The following is a 19,918-nucleotide window of genomic DNA, read 5'->3' on the forward strand; positions in this document are numbered from 1 at the left end:
GGCTATGGTGTTGCCTTTGCCACACTCAGAAGTTCAAAAATGAAGCTAGATAACAATACTATTTTGCCTATCAGAGCAGAATCTCTGCCAATTCCACTTATAGGAGTTTATCCTATAGATGAACTAAGATATATGCAAACATTTTTTGTAAAAGGGGTGGATTGGAAATCTTGAATGTTCATCAGAAGGGGCTGCATCAAATTATGTATCCATACAATGGAATACCATGCAGTCATAAAAAAGTATAAGGAAGCTCTTCATGAAGTGATATAGAATAGGCTCTGTGATACACAACTAAATGAAAAAAATCCCCAATATGTAGAACATTTTAATATTTGGATAAAAAAAAATATGTATTGCTTGCACACATATGAAAGAATCTCCTGATAAAACAGACAAACCAACAAAACCGATCGCATTGCCTCCAGAAGGGGAACTGAGGGGGGTAAATTTTACTGCAGACCCTCTTGTACGTTTTGAATTTTTAGTCATGTCAATATATTACCTATTCAAAATTTTAAGTTTATTGGGAGGGTATGAATTCAGACTGCCACTGTGTGACCTTGACAAGTTGCTTCAGCTTTCAGTCTCAGTGTGTCCATTAGCAAAAGGGAGTTATTAGTGCCTGCACTTGCAGGGTTGAGAAACCAATTGCTCGATTTCTAAAGGAAATTATAATTGATTTGGGTATGTTTTAATCACACTGATCTAGAAATATTTAAGCCAACAGGAACAGCTTGTCGGTCAGGGAAAGCCTCTAAGGTGACATTTAGTACCTGGGAGTTTTCTCATCATAAAGGCTTTAGGAGAGTGCTTGGCTTCTCTAAAGAACACGGAAGCTGCAATACCAAAGGAAGACAGCAGTTGCACAGCAGTCCAGTAGTGCGAAGAGTAGGAAGATCATGGAAACTTTCTATAAAGACTTCAGCTTCCAGCACTGGAATGACACTTAACAAGAACCCTCTAGGTACAGTATGGAAACTGTAGCATAGCAAAATAGAAGCCAGCCCTTTATTTAGAGATTGTCACACCAATATTTAGCTTGAACCCTCCCTCTTCTTCCCAAATTAGCATCCAGACTTTAAAAAACATTTTTAAAAATGTTTTTCTAATTCATGCAAGGACCAAAGAACCAAGAGAAAAAAATTCTCAAGACTAAATACTATACATTTTATTTCCTCTCAAATTGACTGTTTCTGCCATTACAATTTTTGGTAGGTTACGGTACTTGGTTTCCTTTTAAGTGTATTATTAGGTGACAAAAGATAACAGGTCCATTTGTTAGTTTAATAAACATTTATTCCTTTAGTTGAACCACCTCTACACATAAAGTTAGGTATGGTTTAGGATCTCTGAGTGAAAAAAATTCAGATCTCAAGGGGTTTTAAGCCTGTTTTCTGGAAATCACCTCAGCCTTAATTAAACCCTTGAAAAAAAAATAAAAACTGGTTCAGAGACAACCAGCAATTAGATTTTGAAATCATACTAGATTAAATCAGCAAACTTAGAACTGGGGCAATTCCTCTTTATTTGCTACACACTCAAGCTCACTCTGGGAAACAAACTTCATCTACTGGAAGACAAGAATGTGGTGGTATGCTTAACATCAAGCTGGGCATAAATGATGGCTTGGCGAGTCTATGGAATGACAAAGATTTTGAGGGGTTAGAGCAAAGATGAGAAGTGACTGTGGACAACACATTAAGGGTGAGATTGTAAACTATAAACCTGTACTGACACCAACTACAGGACTTTTCTCAGTAGCCTGTGGGAGTGGGTAAAATGGGTTAACCCAAGAGAACATACTTTGCTAATGGGTTCAAAATGGTCAGGAACACCAATTAACACCATTTAAATGATAAAGCATTTAAAACTCTGATCTAAGCCAACTTTTTTACCCTCACACTTAAAAGGTTATGATGGCCACCAGTTTCCCAATCCTAGCATTAGATGGGTTACTAGCTTACAAATCTCAAGGTAGTCTTCTCATTTACCCAATGTTCAATTTCCATCAGTTTTAATGTAAATCAGTGTAAATACCATTACTGACTGCTTTGTAGGAAATTCAGTATCCTACAGATCCCATGGAGTCATGGAATAGAACCAGGAGCCTCCACCTTTCATGTGATACTCAATGGTACTGTGTAGACCAAGGCAATTTTGCTTTGGTCAAGCAGGATTTATTTTCATTTCTAAGAAAATCCTCTTGCAACAGGTTTATTCAATTCACCTAAAAATGGTGGCATTTTTAACTATTCTTTCAGAAGCAGCAGTTACATGAATCGGATATTGGACTCAACCTAAAAATGTGGTTCCTAGTTAACATTTTTCTGCATATCATCATGATAAAAGATTAGGATATTCTTCACGTTTCCAAGCAAAATCCAATTTAAAAAGCTTGTTCTTACCAACCCCCTAAGAACAAACATTTGAGAGTAAACCAGCAGAGCATAACATCACCCCAATGAAGCTGTAGGTTTCATTACATGCACCAACAAATCTACATGGCTAGCTTCTGCATTCCACTTTTACAGAATTTATTTTACACCTATTATACCAAACAGCATTTAAACACTGACATATAAACTCCCTAATAAGATAAAGCAAAAGACACAAGTGTTTATCTTATTAGAAACAAGATACACCATCACTTATAGTCTTCAAACATTATTGCACTTTAACTTTCATAATTTGACAATGCATTCATGGAACAATCTGCAGACAACTAATTTTAACAGACAAATTAAAGAACACTTTTAAGCAGACATGACTGTCCTAAATTGTTTATTAGGTAAGAATTTTACAAACATTACTTGTATTAACGGTAACGGTGGAGCTGGAGAGTATTGCGTCTTCTCCAAGCCGCACGGCGAGAACCACCAATAGTGTGGTGGAACTTGTGACCCTTTCCGAGGCCACGGCTCTTGCGGCCTGCAGATGTCAGCCCTCGCATCTCCCTGTGCTTGTGGACTGGTTTGGTGATCCACTGGGTGTCAGGGTTTCTTCTGATAGCTTTATGGAATGGATCGATAAGGATAACCTCAAAGAATTTGTATGTGGAATCTTCGCCAACCCAGTAAGAATTCAAGACTCTCAGAGCCCCACAGTGGCGTCCAGCTCGCTCCTAGAATAGGAAAAAAAGACCCAAGGTCAGCCTTCCATTTCCCATAGTAGGAAATTAGGAAGAAGTCTCTTTAATTTACACACTAGACAAAGACATAGGCCGTTCACTTAAGCACTCAAGTATTTTACTAAGCATCTCTCCAGAGGTTAGGACCCAAAGTATAAGGAAAACTTACTAAAATAACCCATGTAAACATTCTTAAGATTGATTTGAAACCGTTGTCTATTATCCCCCTCTCCGATATATGGCCAACAAAATTGAGGAACCTTATCTTTTCCTAACACAACTGAGGGATCAGCAAACCTTTAATGTGAAAGGTAGTATTTAGCCTATTATTTTAGGCTTCGCAGGCCACAATGGTCTCTGAGTGTAAGTCTTTTTTGCCTTTTCTTTTAAAAACAAAAATAAAACATTTTTAGCTTACAGAGGGCAACGAGGCCCTTGTTTGGTCAACCTCTGGGACAGAGTACAGCTTCATTTACTAACCAAGAAAGACAACTTATGACCGGAACATAGAAAATTAGCCATATCAATAAATGCACAGCTTTTACGCATCTGGGAAATGCGCTCTTTAAGACAAAAGTTTACCGCCCTTCAAAAGCTCAGGTTCCAAGGTTCACGCTAATCATAAAACACTTTCCATTATACACAAAGACAGGTTAGTAACGAAGACTCTTGGGACAGCAACACTTTACCAAGACTGAGGTAAAAATCACAAACCGCGTTTTAAACTCAACGGGGCTCAAGTTATCAGAGTCCTCCACCATCTCCAGGTGATCGATACAACTGCTACTAAAAAATCACTTACCTCTGCAACAGACTGGAGGCTTCGGGCAAACTTCAGCTGGTTGACACCGTGATGGACAGGCTTGCCATAGGTAGCACCCTTAGGAACTGGGCGTTTGCGGCCACCGCGTCGCACACGAATCCGATATATGACATAACCTGTACAAACAAATTTACAGTGGCCTTGTAAAAGACGTAAGAATGGAAGACTCCATGACTTGCCACTAAATGCTGCAACATCAAATAGATTTCAGATCATAAGCCGCATATGTATCCGATGAAAGTAAAACAAATACCCATCTAAGACTTATTCTTAGAATGAACACATTCCAGGGTTTTTCAAAGTACTCTACGTTGATCACACAGGGAGATTAACTTCTCATTCCCACTTTATGCTGTTGTTTTGCTTCAGTCCAGACTCCTACAGATTTGTAATCTAAGACACTCTTGCTACTTTAGACGACTCTGTCCAGGGTTTACCCGTTAGCAACTTCCGGGCTTTTTGCTAAGCCGAAGGCAGTTACCAACAAAGCCTTAAGTGATGGAAGGCACTGGGGCATATACCTCTAATTACCGGTTTCTAGGATTTCCCCAAGAACAAACTTTATTTAAGCATCCACGCAGAGTCCGCTCACCTTGCTTGGCCTTGTAACCCAGTCTGCGCGCTTTATCGGGCCGGGTTGGGCGGGGGGCCCTGTGGAGCGCAGAAAGCTGGCGATACTGCCAGCAGCGCACCCTGAGAAGAAAGCGCATTACGTCGGACTGCTTCTTCCTCCATAGCTCCTGGATGTACTTGTAAGCGCCCATCTTGGCTTACCTTTGAACTAAAAAACATCATGCATTTAAAATATGGCAAGACTGCGTCCATCTTAGTTCCCCACCGGCCAGAAGGAAACCACGGAGGCTGAAAATGGCTATGCAAGAAATGCAAAGGCTAGCCAGCCCAACCCTCACTTCCGCGCCCAAGGAAAGCAGCGCTGTCACCTCTGCGACCCCAGCACGGAGCTGCGCAGAGAAGCAATCGGTACATTTTTGGTGGACACATGAATGGCATTAGACTTGGGCACTGATGGGGGCTGAGGGCTGCGGCAGGCGGCGTCCCCGAGGGATTGGCCTGCAAAGAGAGCTCGCAGACACGACACGGAAAAGTGCTACAGCCGCTGCCTCCAAGGTTAACTCTTGAGGAAAAAGCCCTTACTCCACCCAACCCGCAGGCCTCGCTTTAAGACCCTCTAGGCCCGGCCTCCCATCCCTCAGCCCCATGCTTCCTTTCCCTTCACGCTCCAGGCCCCGCTCGAATTCGCGCCGCCATCACATCATCGCCCCAGCCCATTCCGGGGGCCGCCTCTCCACGCCCGCGCAGCCCCGCATCCTGATCGAACTCGCGCCACACAGAAGACAGGAGGAGCTCCGAGAACGCAGGGTCCCCGAGTCTGGATGGCCGAGTCGAAAGGAGATCAGCGGCGGATGAAACAGCGAATACCACCAACACAGCCTACCTGATGGCTGCCGCCAGACGGAAAGGAAAGAGCCTTTCTCCCACAGTCCTTTTTGGGCTCCTCCCCCTCATCGGCGAGCCTCTTTCCGGTGAAAAGCTGTAGCCTTATGGGACATGTAGTTCCGGCACGAGCCTAGTGGGCGGAGTGTGGTCGGGATTGGGCGCAGCCTCCCCTATTGTCCCGCCCCCTGTTCCTCAGGGTTTGAGTTTGAGAGGCAGGGGCAGCTCAAAGGGCGAGAGTGGGTGGCTGGGCCTCTGCCGGCGAGGGTCCGTGACCGTGCTGCAGCCGGGAGGAGGCAAGTTGGGGGCGGGGCTCTGGTGGCCGAAGCCAGTGGTGGAGCCGCGCTGTCGGAGCGCCGCTGCTTTTGGAGTCTGCGGAGGTGTACAGGTCTGTGCCTTGAGGTCCGAGGGACCGCCTCACGCACCGTAGGCTTTCCACTTGAGATCTGGGGCGAATTCCCCAGTGCGGCGCTGTCCGTGCCCCTTTTCCCTCTAGCCTGAGCCCCGAGGCTGTGTGACAGACCCTCGCGACGCTGCCCGAGGCTCTGTGGCAGACCCCCACGACGCTGCCCCAGCCACCAAATAAGACGTTCGGGGTGTCAGGGCTTCGCGGGTGGGGGCGCGCGCCTCGCCTTCGGGCTTCAGCCTCCGCAGGCCCCGGTTCGGACGGATTTTGCCCTAAAGACGGTGGGAGGGTGGGGAACTGGGGGGCTAGGGAGGGGAGCACTGGCGGCTGGGCGCCTTTCCATGACCGTGCCTTTCCTCTGTACCGACTTTCTCCCAGATTTGCTATGTCAGAATCATAGTTTTTATAGAAAGGCAAAATATTTATTTTTGCCTAAAATAGTATGACCTGCTTGGCAGGTGCGAGCGTTTCGGGAAGAAATGCCGAGAAATTGCATTTTGCTGCGTTCTTTGTTGAAAAATTGTTGACCAGTTTTTTGCGTCTCCACAATATTTTCATTTTTGATGCAGTCACGTAGTTTACCTTTTAATACCTGTTTGGGTTATTCCCCCCCCCCCCTTATTACCTTTTTGTTTGTTTATTAATCGTAGCTTTACCATTCCAAGAATCCTCACATGGATCATTGATTCAGTCAGCAAATATTGATGAAATGGTTAATACGTGCCAGGTAGTGTCCCAGCTTCTGGGGATGCAGCAGTAGTCAACGTGAAAATTCTAGCTTTCTTGGAAATGGGCAATAAACGTAAATCAGATATGTATTATATTTGGTGATAAGTACTAAAGAAACATTTAAGGGAGGGAAGGGATAGTGAGTGTGGGCGTCAAAATTTTTGGAAGGAATATTCAGGATAAGTCTTCCTGAGAAATAACATTTGGGAAAAAAGACCTGAAGGGTGTAAGCCTTAGAGATGTAGGGACTGATTTTAGTCAAAAGGAAAAGTGCTGGAGGCTAGAGTATGCCTGGATTCATACAAAAACAGCAATCTGCCGCAAGGGAAACTAGCCTATGATATGAGGTGAAGGTTCTTAGGAGGACTTTGGGTTTTCACACTGTCTGAATTCAAAAACTATTGGAAGATTTTGAGTTTATTCATCTCTACACCCAACATGGGGCTGGAACTCAGGAGCTGAAGATGAAGAGTCACATGTTCTTTTGACTGAGCCAGCCAGGCACCCGAAAAGTATTGGAAGATTTCAAGCAAACGGGTGACTTCTTGTGATTTACATTTTTTAAAGGATTATTTGGATTGCAGCTCTGAGGCCAAAAGAGGGGAAAAAGTTGAAGCAGAGAGACTAGGAGGTTGTATTAGTTTCCTTGTGCTAATTACAGAAAATATACTGGCTAAGACAACACAAATTTGTTCTCTTACACAGGCCAGATATCTCCGTAGGCTAAAATCAGATTGCTGCGTTCCTTTTATGTATTTTTTTTTTAAAGTTCGTTTATTTATTTTGAGAGGGCGTGCATGAATGGGGGAGGGTCAGAGAGTGAGGACAAAAGAGAATCCCAGGCAGGCTCCACACTGTTGGCACAGAGCCAATGCAGGGGCTCAGTCACCCGGGGCCCTGTCTCACAACCCCATGAGATTATGACCTGAGCTGAGATCAAGAGTCAGGGTTTAAGGGACTGAGCCACCCAGGTGCCCTGCTGTGTTCCTTTTAGAGAAACTAGGGGAGAATCCTTTTGCCTAAGTTTTCCAGTTTTTAGAGGCCACCTGCATTCTTTGGCTCCTGACCCCTTCATTTTCAAAGCCAGCAGGATAGAATCTTCATATCTTTTTTTTTTTAATTTTTTTTAAACGTTTTATTTATTTTTGAGACAGGGAGAGACAGAGCATGAACAGGGGAGGGTCAGAGAGAGGGAGACACGGAATCTGAAACAGGCTCCAGGCTCTGAGCTGTCAGCACAGAGCCCGACTTGGGGCTGGAACTCATGGACCGGGAGATCATGACCTGAGCCGAAGTCGGCCGCTTAACCGACTGAGCCACCCAGGCGCCCCTAGAATCTTCATATCTTTGTTTCTGTCTGACAAACTTCTCTCCCTGTTAAAAGACACATGTGATTATACTGGGTCCACCTAGATAATCCAGGATAATCTCTCGTTTTGAGGTTCTTAATTTAATCACAGCCACAAAGTACCTTCTACTGTGTAAAATAAAATACTCGCAGGTGTTGGGGATTATGACCTAGGCATCATTGAGAGACCAGGTAAGGGAAGATAGTGCCTCTGACCACTGATGAGTGGTGGAGGTGGTAAGTCGTCCAGTGCTGGATGTGTTTCAAAGGTAGAGGATTTACTGATGGAGCAGATGTGGGGTGTGAGAAAAATGAGTCAAGAATGACTGATTATAAGGGCCTGGGTGGCTCATTAGTTAAGCATCTGACCTTGGCTCAGGTCGTGATCTCATGGTTGCTGGGTTTGAGCCCAGCTTTAGGCTCTCTGCTGAGAGTGAGGAGCCGGCTTGGGATTCTCTTTTTCTCTCTCTTCCCCCCCATCTTTCTGCCCCTTAATGACATGCACTTTCTCTCTCTCTCCCTCTCTCTCTCCCTCTCTCAAAATAAATGAATAAACTTAAAAAAAAAAGAATGGCTGATTATAAAAAATTTTAATTAAAAAATAAAAAAGGGCTCAGTCTGTAGAGCATGTGACCCTTGATCTCCTGGTCATGAATTTGAGCGCCATGTTAGACTACAAAGTTGGTTGAATCATTTGGAAAGAAATTCTGGCAATGCGAGTAATCGCTAATTTCTTAATTAGCTTTTGCAGTTTTGTTTCTTAATTTGTTTCCTAGCAGTTTTGCAAGATTTGGACTGGTATTTTCCAATTGATTTTGAGACTCCTGAGGGCAGGTATCATTTCTGGTTTTGCCCCCTAGTTTGTCCCTCATGCCTGGCATTTTGGTAAGACTTCAGTAAATATTTACTGAATGAATAAAAGAATGGAAGGCTGGAATCTGCTTATTATATTTTATTTGCAATATTGTTTCCAAAACTTTAATGTATGTTTATGTGAAATGCTTTCATATGTGGGTAAGTAAAAGTGTTGCACACAGTACATGATGTTTGCATAGATAAATAAATAAATACACAGTGTAGATGCTTTCCCTACATGAAGCTTCATAATATGATCTATAACATCTATGATCTTGTTTCAGTATTAATATTATTTTGGTAGCATGAAAAAACTTGTGTTTTACTTATAAAAGTAGAATGATTTCCCTAGAAAAACTCAAGTACTGACAGTTTGGGGCAGTGGTTTCTGACAGCTCTTTAAAGGGAATATTGACCAAGCTCAGTGTTTTACACAGGAATGGGTCAGGTCATGTTTTTATTCTTTAGCAACATTATTGATTAGCCTGGAAAGCAAAGCAATATGTAGTTAACACTGCATTGAATTTTCCCTGTTAAGCATGTTCTCTCCAGTCATTTGTATCAGATGAAGATGAATAGGTCACAGACTGAATTTTATTGTCTAGCAGTTACTTAGGGTGTGGACTGTACCTAGTAGTTCTAACTAGTGCTTTTGTACTAATCTCAGTATTAATAATCTCAGATGCAGTTTCTGGGTAAGCAATTTCTGCTGTCATAGCTTCACAGTGTTGAAAGGAACCTTAATGGTCATCCATCTACTCTGGAGCCTTTCAAACACTTGAAAGCTATATTTACAAAGGAGGCTTGGCCACCCCCAGGATCTATTCATGTGATTTACTGCCCATTCAGTGTACTGCAGATGACCTCCTTTTTGTGTTGGAAGGAAATGGTGCATATTTATTATGTTTGGGAATTGTGATACATTATAATACTTACAGAACTAAGCTGCTAGTAGTTTTTCATTTGTAAATCTGAGTATATAAAAGTGTGAGAACCACTTCCATACATGTAATGTAAGTCCCCACCATCATGATCATATATAGAAAATCGTTTTTGTGTGAATGTTTAATGTTATTTGTTCAAAGCCTTACATTAAATACTAATGTTATTTTGTTTTATAAGTTCATACTTGATGGTAGCAGGTCACTTGAAGAACTTAGAATGTTTCAGCTATGCTTTGATTAATGACATCTATTCTTTCATCTTTGTTTTGTTTCTCATGGTATGATATATTTAACATGGTTTACTCTGTTTTATCTTGTTTCCTTCCTTGTAAAATATCTTAAAATCCATACCTAGTGTTTGAGTAACCTCTATTCAGTTATTTGTACTGTTTGCCCTTGATGGAGATTCTCTGATATACCTAAACAACTTCCCCAGTTTATTTACACACACACACACACACACACACACACACACACAGACACACACAGAAATTCAAACTAATGGGTATTTTTAACACACTTCATCCATTAGTCCTAATATCAATGAGTGATCAAAGTACAATTGTAGTATGCCACTTTTAAAGCAGATATATTGGGTGGCTCAGTCACTTAAGTGTCTGAATTTGGCTCAGGTCATGATCTCCTGGTTCTTGAGTTTGAGCACCTCGTGGGGCTCTGTGCTAACAGCTCAGAGTCTGGAGTCTCCTTCAGATTCTGTGTCTCCCTCTCTCTTTCTGCCCCTCCCCCGCTAATGCTCTTTTTCTCTCTCAAAAATAAACATTAAAAAAAAATTAAAGCAGATATATTAAAACCACTTCCAAAGACTGATATATTTAATTTCTGAATTTCTCAGGATTCTGTTGGTTTCAGCATTTTCCCAGTTTGATACAGTCCCCAGAACTTGGATTAGCCTCCGTTTTACGGAGTGTGTGTGTTGTGGGGGGGATGGGTGGGGAGGTCTGTTGCTATTAATAATTTTTTTTTCCTTTTAACTGCCTGTTTCACTTAACTACAGTATGTACCTGCCCTTTTAAACAACTTGTATTTGTTTGAAGGTTGATATAATATGTGGTAAAGGGACATTTTCATATTGAACAGGAAGAGGAGAGAAGGTAAGTATTGGTATTTAGAAATTCTGCTGGGACTGAGACATTTTTAGAGGAAGAGAAATAATAATAGAAAAATTAGAATTTAGATTCCAACAGCAACCTTTTCTGACAACAGAATTGTTGTAGAGATAGTGCCATCATTTTTCTTATCCTCTGTCAGATTTATTTTTTATCCTTTTGGTGACATGTGGTCAAGTGGCAACTCCCTTTAAATTTTCACTATTATCACTAAAAACCTTTTTTAAAAAACGTTAAAGATTCAGTGGCATCATAACTTAGAGGAGACCACAATATACAGAAAGTGTAGAATCCTATGATAAATGAGATGACATTAGATTAATCATAAATTTAGAGGTATGTGTAAAAAATGTTTTACAATAGGCCATAGTTGCTGACATAGGAGATACCTACCGTAGATGATCTATATTACACAAAGCTCTCCAATTACAAATAAAGGCTGAGAATTTTTCTATTGCAGTTTTGTTGAAAATATATTTATAAAAAAGAGGGGCGTCTGGCTGACTACCTTGGTAGAGCACGCAGTTCTTGATCTTGGGCTGTTAAATTCAAGCCCCACGTCAGACTCTGCCCTGACAGCACGGAGCCTGCTTGGGATTCTCTGTGTCCTTCTCTCTTTGTCCCTCCCCCTCTCATCTCCCCCCACCCCAGATAAATATTAAAAAAAAAAAAAGTCCCTTAAGAGACATAGTTCTTGTGGAAACAAGTGATAAATATTCTTGGGAAGATTTGGAAGGATCCCAAGCATGCCACCTAGGAAATAACGGTTGCATTACATAAGTGATGATTATTTCTCTACCAGTAAAATGTAATGGACTGCTCTGGAAATGAGTGCTGTGTTATTACAGTGCTACAATAATCGTAGCATTAAAATTGTTCCTGTCAGCAGATTAGTGTCGTGGCTGATTTGGGTCATAAAGTATTATAGACTTGAGAAAATAGAGAAGAGTTATAGGAAGTTCATTTGTTGCTTAATATTTGTTGCTTAATATTGTGTTGGTAAAACACAACAACAACAACAACACACACACACACACACACGATAGTGATGCACAACACACATGCACACGCAGAAAAGTACCTGGCAACCCTTTGAATGCTCACCTGTACTTTCTTGGCATAGTTGTTTCTGCCTTGAAGGAGTCGTGGCATCCCTTTTAGTCTGAGTTACTGCATGTTCTGTACTTCTTAAGAAGAGAATTGGGGGAAATAAGGTGGTGGAGATGGCAGAAGGCAGTGTGGAAATTTTAATTCCTTTCTCAAGTTACTCTGTTGTATTCAGTGAACTTTTTTTTTTTCCCTTTCTGCCCTGGCTTCTGATGCCTTGACTTCTGGGAAATCAAAGCTTTGAGGAGAATGAAGAAAATATTACCTGGTCTTGCCGTTCCTTGGATATGTTAAGAAGCTAGGAGAAAGGAGTTTTCACTTTCTTTCTGGTTTAAAGTGCCTGAGCAATTTTTCTAGCATTAAGAAGTGTGACTCAAAAAGTAGTATGACCACGTGGCTACCAAAATCCAGTTTCTCACTCTCTTCATAAAAATTGATGAACTTAATAGCATTAATGTTTCTCTAAAAAATTAGGATCATTCTCTATCCAAATTTTTGTCTTCCTGTCTCCTTAAAGTTTTGCTTAAATGTTGATTTTTCCAGGTAAATCTTGATGAGCAGGAAGTATCTTTCAAGAACTGGTTTCATCTAGGATTTGACTCAGATTCCTGTAGACATAATCATTGTTGAAGTATTCTTTGTATAAAATGTGGGTTTTTAAAAAAATAAACATGTATTTATATCTACATGTATTCTTGTGTTTATCTAGATTAGCTCTGCAAAAATATTTAAGAAACTGGTAACTGATTGTTCTGAAGGAGCAAATGGCAGACTAGGAGTGGGGTTTGGAAGCATATGCTTTACTGTATATATATATATTTTTATTTTTGAAATTCCCCCCTCTGTATGTATGACTTATTTAAACATAGAAAGAAAAAGGTTGATTTGAGCAGTACACAGTTTCACAGATCTTTTCTTCTCTTCACAGTGACATCCTGAGAGAAGATGGGAAAGGGCTGCAAGGTTGTGGTTTGTGGCTTGTTGTCTGTGGGGAAAACAGCAATTTTGGAGCAGCTCCTTTATGGGAATCATACAATTGGTAAGACTTTTTTTGTCTGGTTTCTCTGTAGGTTCTTGGAACTGCTCGGTGTCTTTTGTTGGTCATGCTAACCTAAAGGTGCATGATGGTAAACGAAAGTGAGGTGTAATCCAGAAGGACGTAAAGGGTAGTAGAAGTCAACAGAGATTGAAAGCCAGGGGAATGGGGGGAAATGGAGAGAAAAAAAATCTTAGTTATTGAAATTCAAGAGTATTTGCTGTAAGTTACAACAGGTAAGAAAACAAATGTGTGTGTGTGTGTGTGTGTGTGTGTGTGTGTGTGTGTAACCTTTTATATATGTGGTTTCCTGTGTATTTATGTAATGAATAGTTGTCTCAGAGTCATAGAATCACTGACTTGAGAATAGACTGAATGATCTCTCATTCAGGTTTCAAACATGACTTCCCAGTACTGTTGTATAAGTTGTAAAAATGGGAGAAATAGCTGTTTGCTCTAATATGACCTAATTTTGTGAATTGGGTTATGTCATTCATTTATGCATTCATTGAGTTAAATGATTACTAAATACGGCTGTGATGAGGCTTTGTGAGGGTACAGAGGTGAAAAGGACAGTATCCCTGGCTTTTTTTATTTCATTTTTTATTTTAATTAAAAAAAAAACTTTTTTTAATTTAGGCAGCAAGCACATGCAAACAGGGGACGGGGGGGTAGAGAGAGAGAGAAAGAAAGAGAATCTTAAGCAGGCTCCACACTCAGAGCCTGATGTGGGGCTCAATTCCACAACCCTGGGATCATGACCTGAGTTGAAATTGAGAGTTGGACACTCAACGAACTGAGCCCCCCAGGTGCCCAGAGCACATTTCTATCGTACTTTTATTAACCATTTTGATGAGCTCTGCTTCTCTTCTACCTTCCCAAAATAATATTTAACAATTTTGGTTTTATTATGATGCTGGTGCCAGCAGTTCTGAAACCCTTTGGTTTCAGAATCTCTCCTGCCACAAATGCTGCACTATTGAGTCTTAATATTTTACCTCCTGATTCTAATTTATGCCTGTGCCAAAATAAATTATGTCTGGTGGAGAAAATCCCTTGACCCTCTTAAAACCCCAAACGGGGCGTCTGGGTGACTCGGTTGAGCGTCCGACTTCGGCTCAGGTCATGATCTTACAGTTCGTGAGTTCCAGCCCTGCATCAGGCTCTGTGCTGACAGCTCAGAGCCTGGAGCCTGTTTCAGATTCTGTGTCTCCCTCTCTCTCTGCCCCTCCCCTGTTCACACCCTGTCTCTGTCTCAAGAATAAATAAACATTAAAAAAAAAAACAAAAACCCAAACAGGTTTTGTTTAGGTTTTATTGTTCAGTATTTTTACTGTATTAGAAATAAAACTGAGAAATTTTAAAATTTCTTAGATAATACATTTATTACATGCTAAGATAACATTTTTATGAAAAATTATATTTCAAAAAATTTGGTGTGAGGATGAGCATTGATTTACATTTAAAAAAAATTTTTTTTGGGGGGCGCCTGGGTGGCGCAGTGGGTTAAGCGTCTGACTTCCCGCTCAGGTCGTGATCTCGCGGTCCGTGAGTTCGAGCCCCGCGTCAGGCTCTGTGCTGACGGCTGGGAACCTGGAGCCTGCTTCCGATTCTGTGTCTCCCTCTCTCTCTGACCCTCCCCCCATTCATGCTCTGTCTCTCTCTGTGTCAAAAATAAATAAACGTTGAAAAAAAAAAAAGAAAATTTTTTTAACGTTTATTTATTTTGAAAAAAAAAAGAAAAAAATTTTTTAACGTTTATTTATTTTGAAAAAAAAAGAAAAAAATTTTTTAACGTTTATTTATTTTGAAAAAAAAAAGAAAAAAATTTTTTTAACGTTTATTTATTTTTGACACAGAGAGAGACAGAGCATGAATGGGGGGAGGGTCAGAGAGAGAGGGAGACACAGAATCGGAAGCAGGCTCCAGGTTCCGAGCCGTCAGCACAGAGCCTGACGCGGGGCTCGAACTCATGGACCGCGAGATCACGACCTGAGCGGGAAGTCGGACGCTTAACCGACTGAGCCACCCAGTCGCCCCTGATTTACATTTTTTGAAAATCTAATGTCCAGCTTACTAGAGGGCAGCTGGATTATGTCTACTAGCTTTTGTATTTAATCAGTTGTGGTGTGTTTTTTTTAGTTGAAATATATGAAGAAAACCTGGCCTCATACAGATAAATCATTGGAAGAGGTAGTATGTTAATAGCCTTTCCAGATTGTCTTGGATATTCTTTTTTGGTATTTCACTAAAACTCGACATGTTGTGGTTACTCAAAGGTTATTGCGATATGGAATCCGAAACCACATCAGTGAACTATCCCCACTCTTACATTAAAATCTCATTGATCTATCTTGGACTATGAATGGAATTAAAAAAATTTTTTTTTTAATGTTTTTATTATTTTTGAGACAGAGAGCATGAGTGGGGGAGGGGCAGAGAGAGAGGGAGACACAGAATCAGAAGCAGGCTCCAGCAGCACAGGGCCTGCTGTGGGGGCTCACAGACTGTGAGATCATGACCTGAGCTGAAGTCGGACAGTTAACCGACTGAGCCACCCAGGCACCCCAACGAATGGGATTTTTACCCAACAGTGGTTTTTTAACATCGTAAATGGGCCATTTGAAAAATGCTGGCTGACTGAGATAAGCGGGTCTTCCAGGTAACATTTATTAATATCATCACCAGTCTTATCAGTACTGGGAAGCTACTGAGTTCATGGGGATAGATACAGTTCTTATTTTCACTTTCTTGAAAGCTCACATTTCATCATTGACAACAAATAATGTCAGTTATTTTCCTTGAAAACCATAGGCTCCCTTAATTCATTTTTTTAATTATTAAAAAAATGTTTATTTTGGGGGACAGGGGTAGAGAGAGAGAGAGAATCCCAAGCAGGCTCCATCCTGTCAGTGCAGAGCCTGACTTGGGGCTTGAACCCGAGCTGAAATCAAGAGTCAGTCACTCAACCTGAGTCACCCAGGTGCCCCTTCCTTAATTCATTTTTGAGAAAATGTCTATTAAATACCCACAAATAACATAGTTTTCCTGTCATTCCTTCTTCTTCTTTCTTCTTCTTTCCTCTTATTCTTCTTGTTTTTCTTCTTTTTTTATTTAAGAGAGAGAGCACATGAGCAGGGGAGAGGGGCAGAGAGAGAGAGAGAGAGAGCACAAGAATCTTAAGCAGGCTCCACGCACAGAGCCTGATGCAGGGCTCAGTCCCAGGACCCTGGGATCATGACCTTAGCCAAAATCAAGAGTCAGTTGCTTAACTAACTGAGCCACCCTGGTGCCCCTGTCATTTCGTCTTTAAAAAAAAAAAAAAAAAGGTGGCTACTTCAGTTTGCCGCTCAAACCCAAGAGCTTTTCCTCCAGACAATTACCACAATTCATTATGCAGAAATACTTTATGCACACTCCCATTAATCACATGGAATATTAAAAAATGTAAGTATGTATACTCAAGGATTGGGATTTAATAAAGTCAGTAATTTTTAATGCTTCATGAAGGGCATTTGTAAGTGAAATTGGCTTTTTTTCCCCGAAGTGCAAATGTGAAAAATACAACTAATACAGTTGGTGCTTTTCCTTGATTTGTATTAAGGTGCCAGCAGTTTTATCTACCATTGCTTTTGCATCATCAGTGCAAATGTCAACACAGTGGAAAAGAATAATGTCTTAGATCATTATGAAAATAGTTTTGCCCACATGGATTCCCTGAAAGGAGACATCAAGTGATCTTTAGACCATAGTTCAAGAGCTGCTGGCACATGTAAATATTCTTAGCTGAGCAATGTTCTGTACTATCATTGTTTCTTTTCTTTGTTTTTGTTATTCTGGAGGGTAATATTTGCTTTATTTCTTTAGTTTTGTTTATACTTTTTGCTAATTCTTCTACATGTATACATATTTCTCAGTTTTTACAAAGTCAGCTATACCAGATACTCTCTTTTTTTCCCCTTGGCCATATCCTTCTAGGAGCTAGTGATCCTCTTGTCCAGGCCTATTACACAGCTAGCACTGTGGAGCTTTTCTTTACCTTTCTTTCTTCCTGAGTTTGAGTTCCTGTTTCTTAGATATCTTGTCATCTTCTTTGGGTTTATGACGTTTTGATGAAGCATATCTTTCAGGACTTTTTATGGGTTTTAGAGGTTGTACAAAGGAATGGAGCATCAGGTCATGACAGCCCTTAAAATGCCCTCTATGCCTGGTACATGGTAGTAATCCTAGGGCTTCTGAATAATGATATTTACTGTTGTCCGTGTGATTTCCTGTACCTCTGTGTTAGGGTCTGTTTTCTAGAACTGATGTCTTCCTCTTTATGATTATGTGCTAATGTTGATGGAAGGCCTCTTCAAATAGTTACCTGAGGAAACATACATGATACATTTTTTTAGTCTTCATATGTTTGAAAATGCCTTTTACTCTCAAAATTATAATTTTGATGGATATAGAATTCCTAACTGAGAATAATTTCCATTCAGAATTTTGCAAGCATTGCTCCATTATCATCTTTCTTCTTTTATTATAAAATTCATCATACACATAGAACAATTCATAAAACATATGTATGGCTTAATAAATATAAAACAAATCTTTGTAATCTCCATGCATGTCAAAAAGTAGAAGATTGAGGCACTTCAGTAGCTGCCCATGTTTCTCTCTCGAGTCACAACTCAGCCCTTCCCTTGACTTCTGGTTAATCATTCCCTTGTTTTCTTTATAGTTTTTCCATCTATATATGTATCACTAAATGATATAGTTTATTTTTGCCAGTTGTTTACTTTGTTAGTGGAATCATACTGTATACAATTCTTCAGTTTTTGTCTTCTTTTGCTCAGCGTTATATTTGTAAGATACATCCGTACTGTTGTAGGTAGCTGTAGTTTAAACTTCATAAATTATGGTATTTTATTATATGAGTATCCCTAAATTTATCTCTTCTATTTTGGTGAACATTTTGATTAATTCTAGTTTGGGGCTATTAGAAGTAATGCTATTATAAACAGTCTGGTACACTTATCCCAGCTATTATATAGATAGTTCCTGGCTTATATATGTAGGAGTGAAATTGCTGGTTCATAGAGGATGTGTGTTTTCAATTTTACCAGATTCTCTTCTTGCTTCCAGTGTTGCTTTTGAGAAGCTGGGAGCCATTGTGATTCTTGACGCTTTGGATGTGGAAGCTTTTGTGGCCCTTTTTTTGTGTTGTGAAATTCACAGTGGTGTATCAAATTACCTTTCACCAATGGTACTGGGCACTCAGTGGGTAACTTGCAACATGGAAATGAATGTTCTTAAGTTCTGAATTATTTTTGGAGGCTTTCCCTCCTCTATGTATTTGTTCTTTTCTGGAACTCTCTTTTGGATGCTGGACCTTCCGGACTAGTTCTCTAACTTTTAAGTTTCTCTTCTGTCTTCCATCTCTCAATATTTTGTTTCACTTTTTGAATATTCCTCATCTTTATATTGCAGCCCTTCTGTTGAATTTGCACTTCTTAGAATCCTGTTCTTATTTCATGGATGCCCTGTCTTATCCCTTTTAGTAAATACTGGGTAGTGTTTTTGTTTTCTTTGCATAGTCTTTTCCCTCTAAGGTGTTCTGCTCTTTCTTTCTTTCTTTCTTTCTTTCTTTCTTTCTTTCTTTCTTTCTTTCTGTTTGTTTACTTTTGAGAAAGAGAAAGAAAACACTCAAAAGTTGGGGAGTGGCAGAGAGAGAGGGAAACACAGAATCTGAAGCAGGCTCTAGGTTCCCAGCTGTCAGCACAGAGCTCAACACAGGGTTTGAACCCACAAACCGAGATCATGACCTAATTAAGCCACAGTCAGACACCCAACTGCCTGAGCCACCCAGGCACCCCTAGGGCTCTCTTTTCTGATTTTTGGTCTTTTTTTCCTGGAGTGTCTGGTAATTCTTGGTTATCTGCTCTTAATTAAGAATGGAGAACTAAAAAGCTAAATGAAAGCTCTAAGTGTGTGGATAGGGTTTATGACTTGGAGCTTCACTATAAGGTGATCTGGGTGGCGCATTTGCTCGGGGAACCCTGGATATTAGTATATTTAGGTATTTTCCTTTTTTACTGGCCATATTCTTGTACCTAAAGAATAAAGACCTGGCTGCCAATATTTTGGGCGTAAAGGGAGCATGTTACTCAACTGCCCCGTTTTCACTCTGGAACTAATACCCTCTATCCTACAGTCCAGGCATACTCTGTTTCACCTTCTCCAGAGATTGCTCCCTTAGTCTTCTGCTGGTGTGGGGGGAGGGGTAGTTGCTCAGTAGCATAGAGTGGGAGAGGAGATCGAGTGGATGGAAGAGCTATGGCTTCAGTTGATTTATAACGTACAAAAGATTAAAAGGCTTAAATTTGAAGGTGGAGGGTGGGGGAGGAGGACCAGCCTGACTTTTGGTGGATAAAACATCCACCATGACAAAAGTCTGGGTAAGTTTGCCGTTAAATTTTTTTATAATCAAAGCCCAATAAGTTTGTGTCTTAATAGAATAACCTTTAATTTCCCTAAGGTAGCTTAATTTATCACAGGATCGTACATATACTGTAAGCTATGAATAATTTTTCCTTATTAAACTTTAAACACATTCCTTAATATAAAGAATTATAGTGGGATGCCTGGGTGGCTTAGGTAAGCGTCTGACTTCGGCTCAGGTCATGCTCTCAGTTTGTGAGTTCCAGCCCCGCATCAGGCTCTGCACTGGTGGTGTGGAACCTGCTTAGGATTCTGTGTCTCCCTCTCTCTCTCTGCCCCTCCCCCACTCATGCTCTGTCTCTCTCTCTCTCTCTCTCTCTGTCAAAAATAAATAAACATGAAAAAAAATTAAAAAAAAAAAAAAACAATAGATTTTCAGTGTAGATGAAACAGCCCTATGTTGGGAGAAGATGCCGTCTAGGAGTTTCATAGCTAGAGAGAAGAAGTCAATGCCTGACTTCAAAGTTTCAAA

At 40.6% G+C, this 19,918-nt stretch overlaps 2 protein-coding genes across 11 annotated transcripts in view; one reads left to right on the forward strand and one right to left on the reverse strand.

Annotated features, from left to right (window-relative positions):
* Positions 1-1,281: 1,281 nt before the first annotated feature.
* RPL15 (ribosomal protein L15) lies at positions 1,282-5,430 on the reverse strand. The gene is made up of 4 exons (XM_040480061.1): positions 5,410-5,430; positions 4,546-4,734; positions 3,933-4,069; positions 1,282-3,124 (listed from the first exon to the last, which is right to left on the reverse strand). Exons 2-4 carry the CDS (start codon positions 4,715-4,717, stop codon positions 2,819-2,821), a joined length of 615 nt encoding a protein of 204 aa, XP_040335995.1. The 5' UTR covers positions 4,718-4,734; positions 5,410-5,430; the 3' UTR covers positions 1,282-2,818.
* Positions 5,431-5,597: 167 nt separating this feature from the next.
* Positions 5,598-19,918, forward strand: part of NKIRAS1 (NFKB inhibitor interacting Ras like 1) — a 39,688-nt gene continuing 25,367 nt past the window's right edge. For 8 of the 10 annotated variants that reach the window (XR_005792015.1, XR_005792016.1, XM_040480072.1 and 5 more), the window contains exons 1-2: positions 5,634-5,796; positions 12,853-12,963. Coding sequence is in view for 8 of the 10 variants with exons in the window: in XM_040480072.1 (XP_040336006.1) it covers positions 12,870-12,963 (94 nt within the window). In the remaining 2 variants the exon portion in view is untranslated. Of the gene's footprint in view, positions 5,797-12,633; positions 12,734-12,852; positions 12,964-19,918 lie in introns of all 10 variants that reach the window. The other 2 variants (XM_040480065.1, XM_040480066.1) reach the window with 2 other exon arrangements.

This window comes from Herpailurus yagouaroundi, unplaced genomic scaffold (genome assembly GCF_014898765.1).
Source record: "Herpailurus yagouaroundi ecotype Mexico unplaced genomic scaffold, PumYag 159, whole genome shotgun sequence".
In the NCBI taxonomy this organism is placed as follows: domain Eukaryota; kingdom Metazoa; phylum Chordata; class Mammalia; order Carnivora; family Felidae; genus Herpailurus; species Herpailurus yagouaroundi.

Excerpts from the sequence above, each read along its gene's own strand:
- RPL15 (XM_040480061.1), bottom strand. The coding sequence starts at position 4,717 with ATGGGCGCTTACAAGTACATCCAGGAGCTATGGAGGAAGAAGCAGTCC. Across the intron at positions 4,070-4,545 it reads GGGTTACAAGGCCAAGCAAG|GTTATGTCATATATCGGATT; the intron begins GTGAGCGGACTC and ends TTGTTTGTACAG. Across the intron at positions 3,125-3,932 it reads GCCTCCAGTCTGTTGCAGAG|GAGCGAGCTGGACGCCACTG; the intron begins GTAAGTGATTTT and ends TTCCTATTCTAG.